The 17019-nt window shown below is 38.5% G+C and overlaps 1 protein-coding gene across 1 annotated transcript; it reads left to right on the top strand.

Moving 5' to 3' along the window:
* The first annotated feature begins 908 nt into the window (after positions 1-908).
* sstr2a (somatostatin receptor 2a) lies at positions 909-11037 on the top strand. Its single transcript, XM_087784320.1, has 4 exons — positions 909-1133; positions 5056-5663; positions 7011-7336; positions 9342-11037. Exons 2-4 carry the CDS (start codon positions 5276-5278, stop codon positions 9771-9773), a joined length of 1146 nt encoding a protein of 381 aa, XP_087640446.1. The 5' UTR covers positions 909-1133; positions 5056-5275; the 3' UTR covers positions 9774-11037.
* Positions 11038-17019: the final 5982 nt, after the last annotated feature.

A 17019-nucleotide genomic window follows, 5' to 3' on the forward strand; every position in this document is an offset into this window, starting at 1 on the left:
TAATTCCTACTCTTGTTCACCTCTTCGAAAGAACAGTTTTTTGTTTTGTTTTGGAAAACTTTTTAAGAAATAGTTGAAATCCTCTCTTACTAGCAAATCTAAACCTTACTATTTTATTATCTTTGGAAGGTACAATGCCCCTTAAATTCTTAAACAAAACGATATTAATAATAATAATAATCATAATAATAATATTAATAATAGTATTAATAATAATAATAATAATAATAATAATAATGGAATCATTATCCCTATAACACACAGATCAAGAGCAGGATTTTCTTCTTTTTTTTTTAATCAATTTTTGTTTTCAAGAAAGAAGAGGAGGATTTTGTTTTGTTTTATTACTTCATCGCCATGGATAACTAGCGCTCACTAAGCCAAGAGCTGGCTGTAGGCCAAAATGAGGCAAAAGGGAAAAAAGGGAAACATTTTTTTAAAGCACAACAGATGACATAGGATTTTTTTCATCAATACAAATAATTACAAATAAAAATTATTATTTAATAAAAAAAACACTTACAGTTAGTAGGGAATAAATACAGATGTAAGTAAAACTCAGATAAATGTGTTAATACATCAAAAGTAAATAATAAACCAACAAAAAAATGTTTTTAATTGAATAGAAATAACGAAAATTAAATGAAATTAGAGAGTTGGTGCAATTTCTGCAATAAAATAACGAAAGCAAACTATTTAACGAGAGAATTAATATCAATAACCAAACAAATATAGACAAATGAAAAAATATATATGTTTTTTTTAAACAAAATAACCTTCACCACTCTCTTTCTCTCGCCCCCTCCATCTCCACCTATCTCTCCCTCCCTCTCTCTCTCTCTCCTTCGCTTCTTTCACTTGTCAAATCTCGGACGCAGCACTCTCGCTCCGAACTCCAGCTCGTCTCCTGGCAAAGTTCCGCACGATCTTTTTCTAAAAAAGCAATTTCGAAAATACCCCAAAAATACACCTGTGAGTGGGAATGACGTGAGCTGGCGCCAGACAGAGAGAGAGAGAGAAGCACTCGAGGCTGGAGCGCCTGTGGGGTCGCAGGTGGATGGACGCTCAGCATGGAAGCCTTCACACTCCGGGTCTGACTCAAGGATGAGTTCTTGTGGTTGTTTTTTCAGAAGGTAAGAGCTTCAATGTTCTCCTCCATGTGCGTTTTTATCTACACCTTCATCGTGGTGGACTTTGGCTTTTACGCAACGCCAAGAAATATATTTGTGTGTAAAGTTACATTTTCATGAGAAAAAAAACACAGAAGAAAAATATTTTATAAGTCAGGTGTGAAGCAACACTGTTCACATGGATTAAGTAACGAATAAAAATAATGTTGAGTTGTTAAAATGCATATTTTATAAGCTTTTATAAATATAAAAATTGATTCAAACGTGCTGAGATGAGAAATGGTTAACTAGTCTTAAAAGCTCAAATGTCACCATAACTAACCTGTTTTAATGTTCGCTAATTCAGACGTTTTCTTGTTAAAAAAAAAAGTGTTGAATACCCCCATGGACTACTTAATGGTGGGTGGAAATGGAAGGAGTGTGTTGAAATTAACCTCATTAAATGAGACCAGAAGAGAAACTACTGAGTGCATTACTAGGTAATTACCAATGTCTTTCTTCAGAGTCACATCTGGCTCGGAACTCTGGCACATTTCATTTAATGTAATGACATTGTAATAACACTTTGAGGGCCAATGCGGCAGATTTCAAACCCTCACTACTGAGGAACAATATTTGAGGGAAAAAAAAGGTGTTCATTTAAAAGAGCACGTTGCATAGAGAGCAATGATTCTGCTTTTTGTGTGTGTGTGTGTGTCGAGTGAGGAAGTGTGTGTTTGTGGAAGGGGCTGATGATGAGGAGAAACCATAACGTTTACTTGAACATGTTTGATTTGTGACATCACTAGGTTCGCGTTTGGGGTCACAATAACCCGGTCTGTGCGTCAATGTTGGATTAAACTGGATTAATTTAAAGAAAGAAAGAAACCATTGAAGCGTTCAATTGACTCAGCGTTAATTGAAGACTTTAATTCCAGTAAAGCTCCACATGTGAGCCGGTGCTGAAGCTTGAAGACGACCTAAGTAGCATCGGTTCCGAATGGAGGTGGAAAAGTTCTGTGTGCTCTTCCACTGGATGACGAAAGTTGACTGGTGTCATGACAGGTGAAGAGGGAGTGATCCTGTCACTGTTTCACAGTTGTTTGTCCCTGAAATCAATTGAATAAACATTGGCGTGAGCGGCACAATGCCCCCATCGCTCTCTCCCTCGGGTGGCTCATTTTTGCATGTATGCACACACCACTGAACTGTAGGGCTCATGTATCGGGCGAGTCTGCACAATCAATATTAGCCTGACATGTGCAAATGTCATATTTTACACCTTTCACACCCCCCCGGCTGCCTTTCCCTGGGAATAAATGTCAGGTTTGCCTCTGCATATAGTCGATCAAAATATGTCCAGGAGAATCTGCAGGTTGATGTTGAGATGATCACTTACTGGTTGTAGGGATACATCGTCACCTTAGCAACTGTAGCGCTTTGGTTTTCACCAATGACAACACACCCCAACTGAGTAATATATATAAAACTAGAACTCCCTTTTGTTTTGCCAAACTGTGACATTATCTCTGTATGTGACCCGGGTCTGCCAGAGGTTTTCAAAGTCATGGGGCCACCAGGGGGCGAAGGGCTATAATATAGAGTGAAATACATTTTTATCCATTTACCTGAACTTATAACAGGCAAACTGCCTCGTTCTTTGGATTCTCAAGTTTCTGAATCTACGACGACGTCACATTTTGTGTCTGTCTGGCTCTTTGCAGCTGTTACCAAGTAGCGAGGAGCTAATGAGCTGGAAATTAACCAAAAAGAAGAAGCTTAGATCTCGTGACTTTTCTTAAACCTAAAAATATGAGCCAGAATACATTAGTTATGGTGTGAAGAACCTTCGTGAAACATTGTCATGTTGTTTAGAGGTCAGTAGGTGCTGCTTTCAGGTTAAAAAGGAGGTGATTTTTATTAGAAAAGTTGTTTGAAACAAAGGAAAATAGTGCAGAGACCGCCATCTGGTGGACTCTGAAAATAATGACACTGTTTCATGAAGCTTCCTCATCCCTTCACTAGAATATATTAAGTATAACTTCCCAGTACATACAGAAAAATGGTCGGAGAGACAAAAAAAGGGATACAACAAACACATTAACCCTGAGCTAACACAAGCGTTAAAAGTTAATAAAAAATAAGTAAATACATTCTAAAAGTTGATGACACTGATGGTGTTTGGTTGGGGCTTGAAGAAAACACTGGTCCTTGATAACCTCACCAAGGAAGCATCGGGGAGAAGGGCTGGGTTACTTCGGTTCTTTTGAGGCACCGACTGAAATGCTACGGTAGTAAAACATACCTCTTTTTTAGGTGCCATGATTTGGTATCCATGCAAGATCAAAACTTAACAGTATGCGAAACCAACAAGCGACAAAGCAAGTGACCAACAGATTGATTTGTGTTGTATTGCACTGGAACTCATTGCATATTTGTTTTCTGTAAGAAAAGAAAACAGCTTGAAGTTACTAAAGCAGAAAAACTGAACTTAAAATGTGTGCCTTTTGTAATGTATTTTTCTTTTCGTAAGAATGGATTAAACCGGTGTCAGAAAAAGTATTGTTTAGGAACTGTGGGATGGAGGTGAATATATCAGTACCGGTTTTAAAAAGCTTCGGTCGATACCCAGCCGTATCCGAGACATTCTGGCTAGAATCTTGAGCGACCTCAACTGGGTTTTCTCAGGGCCCTTCTTCATTAAGATGGTATCCACAAGTTATTTGTCCGTTTCATTATTTCATCCACGAAAAAAACGTGCATGTGCAGCCACCGGTTTCACACCTTTGTTTCTAGACCGAAACACAACTTTCTAAAAACAGTAAAAGTCATATGTTTACCTCTTTTCCTCGATTTCTCAGACTAAAGTTTCCGCGTTAAAATAGTGGAATAAAGAGTGGTGCTCATTGAAAATTGAGTGTAATAGACTTATTAACAAAAAAAATAAACTGAACAAACTAAAAGATACTTTCGTACAAATGTGCAAAACCTTGGGATGTGTACTTAAAACATTGTTTTAAGTGATTCAATGTAACACAGTTTTTTAAAAAAAATGATTTTTTTTGGGGGGACAAAGAATAAATAAGACCTCCATGCTCTTGGACTCTAGATCACGCCAGAGAGTTCTGAGTTTGATGAAACTGTCAGTACACGATCCAGGAAATCTCTGCGCCATCACATGTGCAACGACCTGTCTCGACTCATCTTGCATTATACAGCGACCCTTTAGTGTCAGAACAGGATATGGGAAATCAGAATGTGTAAGATTAAAAAAGTAACTTCATTTAAGTAGCCGAGAATGTTACGTCTCTTCTAGTCTCACGGAAATTATTGGACAAAAGATGAAGAGAGAAGCGAATAATAGAGTATTCTTGTAGGTTTACCGTGAACATCAAGACGCTTTTTCTTCTACAATGTAAAATAAATTGAAACATACATTTGCCTGGTGATATACTGCGAGCATCAAAGATGAAACCATACACTTTTATTACGATGCTTGACACAAACTCACTACTGCTGAGCTCACGGCATGTTTTTCCTCTAATCTGACATGATGGCCAACAAAAACGTTTACGATACACATAGGAACTATGGAAAATGCATTCATATCTGCTCTTCAATGAAACTCTTATCTATTCATCTTCTTATCAGTGTATTTGTAAAAACAAATGTAATAAAATCAGGAAGATATTGAAAAAAAAGGTATTTATTTAATATTTCTGTTGGTATTTACCCCAGTGATGTTTTCCCATCATCCTGAAACGAATTATATGAGCAAATATTGTGAGGTGAAACAAAAGGGTCGTTGACAAAGACCGTTCATAATGTTTTTGTTCGGACATGTTGCCTTTCAATCCTTACTCTCACAGCTGTTGCCAAGGATGTTGAGCTATCCTGGTTATTAATAAACTCACAATGCTGTTTTTTTTTTTTTTCCACATTCCAGCTGACTGCCTGCAAAACGGGATGTGATTCGTTTCAACGGATTTATAACCCCATTTCCCCTTGATACCCCGAGTTTACTGCACTACGATGATACCGGACGTCACGCTTCAGAGAGTCATGTAATTACTGTCCAACCAATCCAGTATCCTTTATTGCCCCCTCCTGTATTCCCCGGTAACCTCTAAAGACACTGCCCTCCCCCTGCTTTCCCCTCATCCGTCATGGCAATGGATCAATGGCCCTTTCTGACCACTCCACCCAACATCACAATCCCAGAGCCGCTCTTATACGACAGCTTCATCCCCGAAAACGACTCGGACCTGGATCCCAACATCACGGAGACATGGGAGCGTCACCAGGACAAGACCAGCTCCGTGGTCATCACCCTCATCTACTTCATGGTCTGTGCCGTGGGTCTGTGCGGCAACACCCTGGTCATCTACGTCATCCTGCGCTACGCCAAGATGAAGACGGTCACCAACATCTACATCCTGAACCTGGCGGTGGCCGACGTTCTGTGCATGATGAGCCTGCCGTTCATCGCCCTGCAGCTGACTCTGGTGCATTGGCCCTTCGGAGAGGTGCTGTGCCGGGTCATTATGACCGTAGGTGGGTGACGAGTATCTACTTACTGCTTCATTATAATGCAGTTCGCTGAGAGTCATGAAATAAATCTGATGGGGAAGCATAGCTGTCGATTCATGTTTCAATGAATACAGTTAAAGGTCAACTAATGTGAAAACCCAACTCTCCTGACTAACATATTTCAAATGTTAAAGTCTTCCTCTCCAAGATGCAGTAAGTCCCTCATCATGACCATGTTTTGAACTTATTACTTTATAAAGTTCTCGCCCGTCTGAAATCTCAGTGAACAAAAGGTTACGAGAGCGGAGTCCATTATGACATAATAATGGCTTCAGTCCTCCTCCAGCCAGCTGTAATCACGCCCCCTTTGTTTACACAACAAGTCCCTCGGAGTTGGAGACATCCGGGATTGATGCAAGATGACAACTCCAGATGCTTGACCAATCACAGCAGAGTGGGCTTGGTTATGGTCAACAAGAAAAACAATTTGTTTTCAGTGGGCGGGGCTTAAGCACATTTAAAAATAAATATTTCAATGAAAAGAGAGTTTTGTACAAACAGACACATACTGATGAAACAATAGAGTCCAAGATCAACATAAGATACACTCAAATCAACACATTAGTTGCACTTAAAACAATATAATAATTTAATCAAAAGTCCGCTTAAATTGTATGATTAGGGTTTTTTACCATAGTTTTACAATCAATTGATATGTTTTTTTTTAACCACAAGCATCTCCCAGGGACATTAATACGATACAAAACCGCAAAAAAAATCTTAAATGAAAAATGCAAAGGTCATTAAATATTTCATCTTTCCTTTTAACATGCTTGCATAAAAGGTTGCCGGCGTCGTTTTCCGGCCGATAAAAATGAGACAAAGAAAATTAGCGCTATTGTAGCACTAATGAAAAGTGAGTATTGAGCGCAAAACCTTTAACAAATTCGGCCAGAAATGAAAAATCAGGCTCAGCCCAGACACAGAGAATTCTTGGCAATCATTTTGAGTCTGATAAGAGGTATGTAGGTCTCCTGGAGCTCCGGTCAGAGGCTAACCAAGTGCCCTTTATAGTTATAGATGGGTTCACCTAGTAGTTAACAAAGGACCAAATGAAATCATTAGACATGTTGATTGGAGAAAATTGGGTTTTGCTCGACCTGAGGCATCATTTCTCAACGATATTGATGTTTTTTAAAAAGAATAAATAAAACGATAGAAAATAATTACATATAATGATATGGACTATTAAAGAGTACATTCACTGAATTCATAGATTCCAAGCCGATCACCTTGTTTGAGTCATTGAGCAAACACTGTCTATCACAGCATTATCCTCACCTCGTCTTCCCTCACCTCTCACCCCCGCAGACTCTCTTAATCAGTTCACCAGCATATTCTGCCTGATGGTGATGAGCATCGATCGATACCTGGCTGTCGTGCATCCAATCAAGTCTACGAAATGGCGGAAGCCTCGCGTCGCCAAGTTCATCAACCTAACAGTGTGGGGCGTCTCACTGCTCGTCATCCTCCCGACCATGATCTACAGCGGCCTGGATAAGGTCCCAGTATGTGGGATCATGTGGCCGGAGCCGCAGGACGTCTATTACAAGGCTTTTATATTCTACACCTTCTTTGTTGGATTCTTCCTCCCACTGGCCGTCATATGTCTTTGTTATCTCTTCATTATATTTAAGGTAAGTGGCTTTTTCTGTTTCCTTGAGAGTCATAGGTTGCGATTGAAAATTCTTACTTTATGAACAAAGTGTCCTGTGATATGAATTGTTTGCTACTGATTTTTGAAGTTCGAGTTTTGTAAGTGAGGTCTTTCTGCAGCCAGCCTCAAGTGGACAATCAATGAATTGCAGCTTTTTGCACTTTCCTTAATGCTTCACTTTTTAAAACCATTACATCTTGATAAGAGCCTTCAAACAAAACCTGACGTCTTCTTCTTCTTCTTCTTGAAATAGTTAGCAACGAAATCCACTGATTGGTTTTATCTGATTTTCTTGCTCTATACTTTTGGTCTCAGATGCAAACTCCATCTAAAAGTGCCAATAATCATCTACAATTAATACCACAAAGCAAAGTGCACTTACAGCTTCTTTAAAAACTTTGACATTTCTTGATGATAGGATTCTGCTGGCAGAGCGGATAATGGAAAGAGGGCAATTGAAAAGATTCCATTACATTTGTCCCTGGTCCAAAATGTCTGATGGCGATCTTCAATCTGCGATGAGCGCTTTCAAAGAGGACTTCTCGACAAATTAAGATGTCATTTCAAGAATGAGTGTGAAGAAATATTTAATTGTAGAAAAATAAATATATTGAAAATCATTATGCTACAATGTTCCATGGGTACTTTTAATCAAGTGGTTCCCAACCTCTGGTCTTGGAACGGGTAACGGTCCGTGAGACATGGGTTGTACACATTGTACCTGGGTCGAAAAGAGAGAAAGAAAAATAAATAATCTGTTCGATTGAATATTACTGGCTGAAAGTTGTTTAGTTTTTTAAAAAACACCAGTTTTTCTCTTGAACGTTTGGATGTGAGTCTTGACTTGTCAAAATGAATAAAATCTAAAGTCTTTAGAGAAAAAAACTTCTGATTCAGAGACATTTAAATAAAGCTTAAAGACAAACATGTTCACACATTGGCACAAAGTCTCTTAAAGAGACCCACCACAGAACAACATCGTCGGCATACAATCAAACATACGTCGATGAAAACACATCCTTTTGTAACCGGTTCAAAGCTTTTGCTGATTTAGCGTTACGATAAGAGGTATTTTTTCATGCACTTCATTGTAGTTTTATCGCAGGTGATGCTATTGTATTTTTACTTTGTTTAATGTGAAGGTCAGTCCGTGAAGGTCAGCCTGACATTTCACAAGTCCGCTGCACAAAAAAGGTTGGGGACTCCTGCTCTAGTAGATCAATAATATAGGGTCTACAGTTTTAGCTTGAGGCCAAATCATGCCATCAAACATGTGGCGATTAAAGCATTTTAGTTGCAAAAACGACAACGATTCTTCGACCTTCTCCCTCCAGGTAGTGCATAAAGCCTGGTGTTAACGTTGCTCAGAATTAAATTCTTCCAAATCCGATCAGGATTACATCTTCTTCTTTGGCACTTCAAAACCTTGAATAACTTTGTACTTTTTTCCAAGTTATAATGCCTATTTTTAACAGCCGGGGGGGGAAAGTACTTCCACTACTTCAACTATTATCCCCTGATGTGTTGGAATTCTTGACATTTTGACCCCTTCCAATAAACACCATTTGAACCCCTTAATTCCGTATATATCTTTATTGATATAATTGTCTTCCCAATCAAATCCTTTTTCCAGATGCTTAGAAACGTGCAAATAAAATACCTGAGGCCAGTCTAACACGTTGTACATACTGGATGGTGGAACTTGAAGTTCCTATCTCAAGGAATGTTAATCAAGCGATTAGAAGTTAATAGTGTCCTCTCTGGAGTCCTTTCTTGTCACCTACTTTTCATGCCAATGACAATTTGCTTCCAATTTTGAATTCTCTCCGCTGCGTGAGCACTTTAATACTCAATAAATCAATGGCACACACATTACCTCACACTTTCTTAAGAGAGAAGAAAAGTAGACCTTGCACAAGTTTTTCTTTAGTAGGGTTGTATTAAACTTTTATCAGACCGCTAACTCTTAAAATTGTCTCCGACAGGTGAAGTCTTCAGGGATGCGTGTAGGTTCCGCCAAGCGAAAGCGTTCCGAGCGCAAGGTGACCAGAATGGTGTCCATAGTGGTGGCAGTGTTCGTCCTCTGCTGGCTGCCGTTCTACGTCTTCAATGTCACCTCCGTCACCGGCTCCATCCACCCCACCTCGGCCGTGAAAAGTACTTTTGACTTCGTGGTGGTCCTGGGCTACGCCAACAGCTGCGCCAACCCCATCCTCTACGCCTTCCTGTCCGACAACTTCAAGAAGAGCTTTCAGAACGTGCTGTGCCTGAAGAAGGTGGCGGGTCTGGACGAGATCGAGCGCAGCGACAGCAGAGCCGACAGAAGCCGGATGGTCAACGAGGCCATGATCATCAACGCTAACCTGGATGCTCACAATGCTGCGCTGCTCAACGGCGAGCTGCAGACCAGCATTTGACCTTTAGGATCAATCTGAAGCGGCTGCTGTTTAACTCCACCGACCAGAGAAATTGACACACAAACAGTTTCATCTGGACTTGAAAGGTCAAGATAAGTGACTAAAACCCCAATTACATCCGACTTATTCACCCGTAGACGAAGAAAGAACACGTCAATAGCCATCGATTCTCAACAGAAAATCAAACCCAGACAAAGATCATCAACTTGTTTCACTAACTGGACGGAATCGCCGCTTGTTCCATTGGCTGGTCAAGGCCCGTGGGCTTAAGTACGCTCCACATCCTTGTTAAAGGTCGTTTTCTAAAACCACTTCCTGCTGAATGTGGAAAAACAAGCGTCAAAGTGGAGCAGCAACTCTCTGGAAAGACAGATACCGAAAATAGGTCCATGTCTATGTTTAATTCATGCCACTATTTAGTCTGATTAACAAGCCAACAAACTGCCAACATAAGGATATCAAAACTAACTTTCAGTACCTTTGGGAAACAAAAAAACATCCTGGCAGCCGCTGTGACCTTGTTTTCTAAAATCGGAAATGATTTTCTGTCATCCCGGGAAAGAATCCAGACGCATGGATGACGGACCAAATCAAATTTCATCAGAGACTCCCTGGTAAAGTTTACATGGACGATGTACGCTCTCTGTTTGGTTCACCATCACGATTTATTTTCTTTCTTTTTTTTTGAGGTGAAATTTATTTTTAATTTGTATTTTCCCTTGCTGTCTTGTTTCCACCAACAGACTTGCTAATGTGCCAAAATCTCGCAGGAGGCGGGAAGATGTGTCATGTTTTCATGGAGAGGGGGTGAGAGAAGCAGACGAGACATCCCTCGTGTTGCAAATTACACAACACCAAAGCTGGAAAGCTCTGAATGTGGGAAAACCTAAATCCTTAAACAGGCTTACATTTAAATTCGAAATTGACTTGACGACTATTTGACTTTGGTGTAAAAAAGACCTTTTTCTGCTTGTTATCGTCGATTTTACTGTGAACACATACGGGAACTTAATCCTTTTCGATGCTTAACAACCACCGTAGGAAGTAGAAAAGTCAAATCTATCAACAGAATGTCAAAACATTTCAGTATTAGAAGCTTTTCAATCTTGTCTTTTCAATGTAAATTTTCATATGAACTTAATCACAGGTGGTTTTTATCAATCGCAAATAATGTAAGAGAGACAGGATTTTACATTGAATTCATTCCTGGGGTTGTAAATATGCTTTAATTGTATTTTAAAAAATGTATATGTGACAAAACTCACTGGCAGGACTGGCCATGAATTTAACAATCTGCTGGAAAACATCCTCAGCATGGCAGAGAATCCATGTGGCTCGCACGCTTGTTACCATGGAGGCTACAATCCTCTTAGTCGGCTTCATTTCCAATTCTACGAATATCACATCGAGATACTCGATAATCAAAGACGCAGTTTGAAGACGCTCTGAGGGGCCGAACTCAATGACCTCTTTCATTTACGTGCACGTCTACTCCAGGAAGTGGAGTCGGTGTATTGATGAACCTGCTATTGAACTCCATCGCTCGGGAAATTGACACAAGAACAGTTTGATTTAGCTCTAGAAGGTCAGAGGAAATACATTAACTTGTATACAATTGATTGACTGAGAGACTGATGTATCCATTTGTAACGGCTGTACACTCCAATCCAGATACACATAAAAATGAGGATAGAATAGTGAGAAAAATGCTGCAATTAATAATTTAAAAATATATTAGTGCAGAAAATTAAAGAATAGTCTTAACATGGCTATTTGATTTTATATTATTTGATTAGAAATGAAATTTATGTGAAGGCAAATTACATTTCAATATAATATATTAACACTTTTTTATATCAGATTCTATTTAGTATATGGAACAAGAAAGAAGATAAGTGGAATTAGTAGAATTTAACTAGACCTCAAGTAACTTTTTTATGGCTTTAGGGAAGATCAGACGGAGAGAATTAAGTCTTAAAGAACTTTGACAAATTTGTTTTAATGGTAGCTTTAGTACGTTTTTCTATATGATGTGAGTTTTAACATTTCGTTTTCACATCAAAAGGGTTGCCAACACATAGACAAAGAGCCCCAAGTGCCCCCCAGAACCACGCTTTACCCTGGTCTGTTCTTAAGGGATGTTTTAGTAGATCTTGAGAAGCGCTTGCAGGGCTCAGGGCAACCCTTTAGCAAAGCACTCACTACCAGATGTACAGCTGGATAACACTTGCCATTGCTCTTTACTAAAATCAGTTTGGAAATGGAAAATAAATAAATAGAAATAGCATGAGTAAATCTTTATATTTGTATATATAAAACGGTTTTAAAACAATGAATATAATCTGAAGCAGGATCTGCGATAAGAAATTATATTTGAGGAACATCATTTCAAAAATATGACATTTCAGACACATTTAGAGGCTTGAAAAACATCTGGGCTATAACAAACATAAAAAACAAAAAAAACAACCTTTATGCCTGAGAAAATAGATTGATTATTATATTTTTCACAATATAGTACCCTAGTTCAAGTTGAGCATTGATGGATGTTCTATAGCTTTGGTTTTTTGTAAAAGCTCTATATGTGATTTTATTTTGCCCCTTGTTCTATGGTTGGTGTCCAGAGACCGTCTTGTTGTTATGTGTCATTTGGAATTCTGGGTCTTGCTCAGAAACCTGCACCGAAGGGCCTGCGGCAGAGCAACCTACGACATGATGAATCAAGGAATATTCTCTCCATATTTTGGGTGTCGAGATTTTAACGTGATCTGGCGTGCGTGAGCTCAATATAGGTCATCAAGTCCCCGCAGATGTGTCATCTGGCCGTGAGGTCGTCGCCCCCGTGTTCCTCTGATGGGGAATTATTCGAAATCATGTTGCGACAAATATCTGACGTCGCGACGTTCGAATGAATCTTTTGCTCTTGGTGCTGCTGACGCTGAACTGAGCCGCCGTGACAACAAGAAGAATAGAGAACGTCGAGTGCGTCGTTCATATTACCTCGAGCAGCAGACTTTGTTTTGCTTTGTTTTGCCAAAACAGGATAAAGACAAACGTATTATCGGGACAAGGTTGTATTCTCTTTGTATGACCTGGGTTTATGTGTATAGAAGTGCATTTTATGCTTTAATGTTTTTCAAGAACGTGTGTTTTATTTGCGAAGGGCTAGAACGTGCAACTCTGCGGACGCACTGTTCAACATCAACAATATGTATATTTAAGGTCTTCGGTGCATGGGAATGGTCACGTATCCCACTTTTTTTTGTACCGATCCATCAAACAGAGGCAGTGCAGACGAGTCCCTCCAGGTTATTGCAGCTCACTTTATCGCAGCAGTATTACTTTTATAAACTGTGCAATTCAAGCTTCAGTCGTAGATTTTACTTCTTCTTTTTTGAATTATTAACCCATACACTTATATTGAAACACATTTTGTCCGAGGATATTAGAAGATGGATCTTGAAAGTAATATGTGTGCCTAATCTTCTTCTTTTTTTTGACGCAATTTGCGACCAATTCTCAATTTCCGTTTTTTAATCAAAATATAATATTGGATCGCATGAAATGTTGTGGAGAGATTACTATACAGTCATGTACGGAATGATTGTAGCAGCCATGGTTTTTTCAAACAAAGTTTATCAATCAGGTAGTAACTCCTGTGCGTATCATGTGACTAACAGACATAAAGGAAAACATGGAATGCCTAAAAGCACTTTGTGGTCAATAAAATGTCGTAACTATTGATGTAAGAACAAAAGTGACAAAATCTATTTTTTAATTCTAATCATTATTTTTCTACAAACAAATTAAATACAGAATCAGAAAAATGTTATTGCCAGAAATGTGTTGGTGGCATTTAAAATTATTAAAATTAAATAATACTAATGAAATAAAAATTAAATAGACATTAACATAAAATGGCATATACAGAATTAATAAATACATAAAAAACAAAACATTTAATTAAAAATGAAACTTTGGCCATACAATATATTTTCTAATCAACATTAAATTAACGAAAACAACAGTGTTATCATCATTCTGTACATGTCTGTAAATCCTGGAGGGACTAAAATAAAAGACGAGTCCGTCCTTGCATCTCGAGCTTGTATCACTGTGATTGCTGTACAGTTCATGTTGATGTGCCTTGGTAACATGTAAGAATTCTCTATAAACCAGTACGATATGATGACCACATGACAAACCAAAAGCCTTTCTATCGGACACATGGCAGTAACTGTCTCTTGTGTACATATTTTACCAGCTTCGTCGCTTATGTTTTGTGCGATCAAATGCATATATTTGTGAGTCGTTACACTTGTATAGAAATGTCATGTGAGCAATGATTGTAATGGAAACGCCAACCAGTTTGTCTGTGAAATTAAAGCTAAAACAAAAATGTCTACGGTTGAATTTGTGGCGTTAAAGATATTACAGTTTAATATTTCATCTGGTGAATTATGTAAATCAATCATTCTCTTTCTTCCAGGTCTGCTCTTCTTCTTCTATTACTTGTCATGGAAAGATTAGGATGGAGAATCGATTTTGTCAAGGAAAGGGAAAACAAAGCTTTTCTTCGTCACGTGCGATTTGAAGAGAGACTAATAAGGAGATGATTAAGGATGTAAAACCCGAGGTAGAATCCCCTACAGTCATGAATATTCTCTGACATGTGCAGGTACTTCTTGTAGTGAATACATAATTAAGGAGTAAAAAACGTGTGTTTTATATTAATAGTGATGTAAAGAAATCAATATATAAGCCTTGTTTTGTTCAGGTTCTTGTTGATTTTTATCTCTGGTTTAACTAAATTAACATTTATTTGTACAAATATAACGATAAAAAGAAAAATAGATCATAATAGTTACATTAGTTCTTACATCAATAGCTATGACATTGTACTGACAAAAACAGTGTTTGCTTTTTTGTCCGATAATTCATTCATATAATATCCGTTTGTTTAAAATTGGGTCTCCTTGATAAAAAGTAAGGTAGCCATGCTGCAAGATGAGTCTCATCTTAACTTAACTGCCGAGAAATATTAATTTTAACAGGGCGCACCAGGAACTAGCATTTCCTGGGATGGTGTCAGTTGGTGAGCTATTGAAAAATAAAAATAATAAAATACATTTAAAAAAGGCAACAACCACATCTGTAAACAGGCAAGCCTAAAAAAATGTTTTAAAGAAACAAACTAGAACCCATGTTTACAATGGTTATTGTCCTGTAATTTCCAGTGTAAGAGAGGGGTGTTCAAATGTTTAGAGGAGGGCCACTTTTAAAGTATATAGTTTAAGTAAGAAAGTAAGTAAAGGTTATTTGTTAAACGCCTTTCTAGACCAGGGTCACAAAGCGCTTGAACAATAAAAAACAATACAGAGTTAAAATACATACTTTAAAATATCAAGACACGTAAAACAAACACAAGTCCCAGAAAATCAGAGAAAAGCACAAATACGAATGTCTTAAGATGTTTCTTGAAGGTGTCAGTAGATCATCGAAACACAGAGGGAGAGGAAGATCGTTCCAAAGCTTAGGAGCAACAGTCTGGAAGGATTTCTCTCCTCTGGTCCTGAACCGTGTTCAGGAACCATCAGTAGATTCTGATCCACAGACCTCAGAGCCCGAGCTGGGGTGTAAGGCTGGATCAGATCACTGATGTAAGGAGGAGCCTGACCATGAATAGATCTGAAAGTAAGAACCAGAATTTTAAAATTGATCCTGAAAGAAACTGGCAGCCAGTGAAGAGTTTTAAGGATCGGGGGAAATGTGAGTTCTTCTACTAGAGCAGGTCAGAATTCTCGCTGCAGAGTCTTGTATCAACTGCAGGCGAGACAGCTCCTTCTTGTTTAGACATGAAAATAAACTGTTACAATAGTCCAGACGAGAAGACACAAACGCATGGATTACAAGCTGCAGATCGTGTTGTGACCACCTTTTCCTAAGTTTAGAGATTTTTCTCTGTTGAAGGAAACAGTTTCTGCTCAATGTTTTGCAGTGTTGAACTATAGACATGTCTTTATCAAATACAACACCCAGGTTTAACTGTGTATTGTTTTTGATTGTTAAAGCCCTTTTCGACCCTGGACTACAAAGGTGCTCTAAAAATAACCTTTACTTTACTTAACTTGCTTACTTACTTTTGTAAACAGGGGCCAAATATGAACCAAGGATCAGTCAGTTCTAAAATAGCTCTAAATAAAAGCTCCTTTATTAATTCAACACAAAATGTCTTACTTCTTTAGAAAAAAATATTTATCAATTAGCATTGATACTTGACAACAATTGTTTCACCATTTGACTTTATTTCAACTTTTTTTTAACGTCTTTGGTTAAATATTTCCATTCCTCGGCAATAAAATCTGCTCAAGGTCCGCAAATGGCCAAAAAAGACGAGATCAGCTATTGAGTGTCGAGCTGCAAGAGATGAGCCGAACAAGGATGAAACAAACAAGTGATTAAACTCTCGCTCACTCGTACATCTTCACTCTTCAGACGCGAAGGAGACAGAAGCTCCCGTGTTAGGCGACTACCCACAGACCGACGTGAACACGGAGGAGAAGATGTTGAGGCACTTTGAGTGAACAACAACGCATGAGTGAACAGTTAGTGTTCCCTGACTTCACCTCCTATTTTCTCTCCGGCTTCAGAGGCCTACATGTGACTCACAGCAACAGACTCTGTTCCAATCGGTCCTTCAGAGCACAGCGATATTTGTTCTTGCCCACCAGTGTTATTAAGGTGAGGACAGGTGAGAAAGAGGGGTTGAATAAAAGTCCCCTTAAAAAGGTGGCCAAGGTATTATTTGAAAGGGAAAAATCTTTTTACCATTTTCCACCCACGAATCAAGTGAAATATACTGCTGTGCAAAAATATTCGTGACAGTTTTTCAAAAGTTGGAGAGAATCCATGCTGCTTTAGAAATTGAAGGCTGTTTCTTACCTTTTACTGTGCAATGTCTATAAAAAAAATAGGAATTCCATTATATTCACAAAGCCTGTCGATTTTCATAGCTACTCAACTAGACTAGCCTTTGTGTTTCTGCCCTTAGGCTTTTTTTGTAAACACTCTAATACACTTGTAGTATTCTCCAAACTTATGTTTGCTCCGCAGATGGACGACCTTTACCATCATCCACCACTGCAGCATTTTTTTTTCTACATGTACTCCTGGATACTTTTGCAGAAGAGTTTGGTTTCTCGTTTCTAAATTCCAATGCCTTTCTTAGCATCTACTTATGATGCAA

This window comes from Callionymus lyra, chromosome 2 (genome assembly GCF_982586985.1).
Source record: "Callionymus lyra chromosome 2, fCalLyr1.hap1.1, whole genome shotgun sequence".
Classification (NCBI taxonomy): Eukaryota; Metazoa; Chordata; class Actinopteri; order Syngnathiformes; family Callionymidae; genus Callionymus; species Callionymus lyra.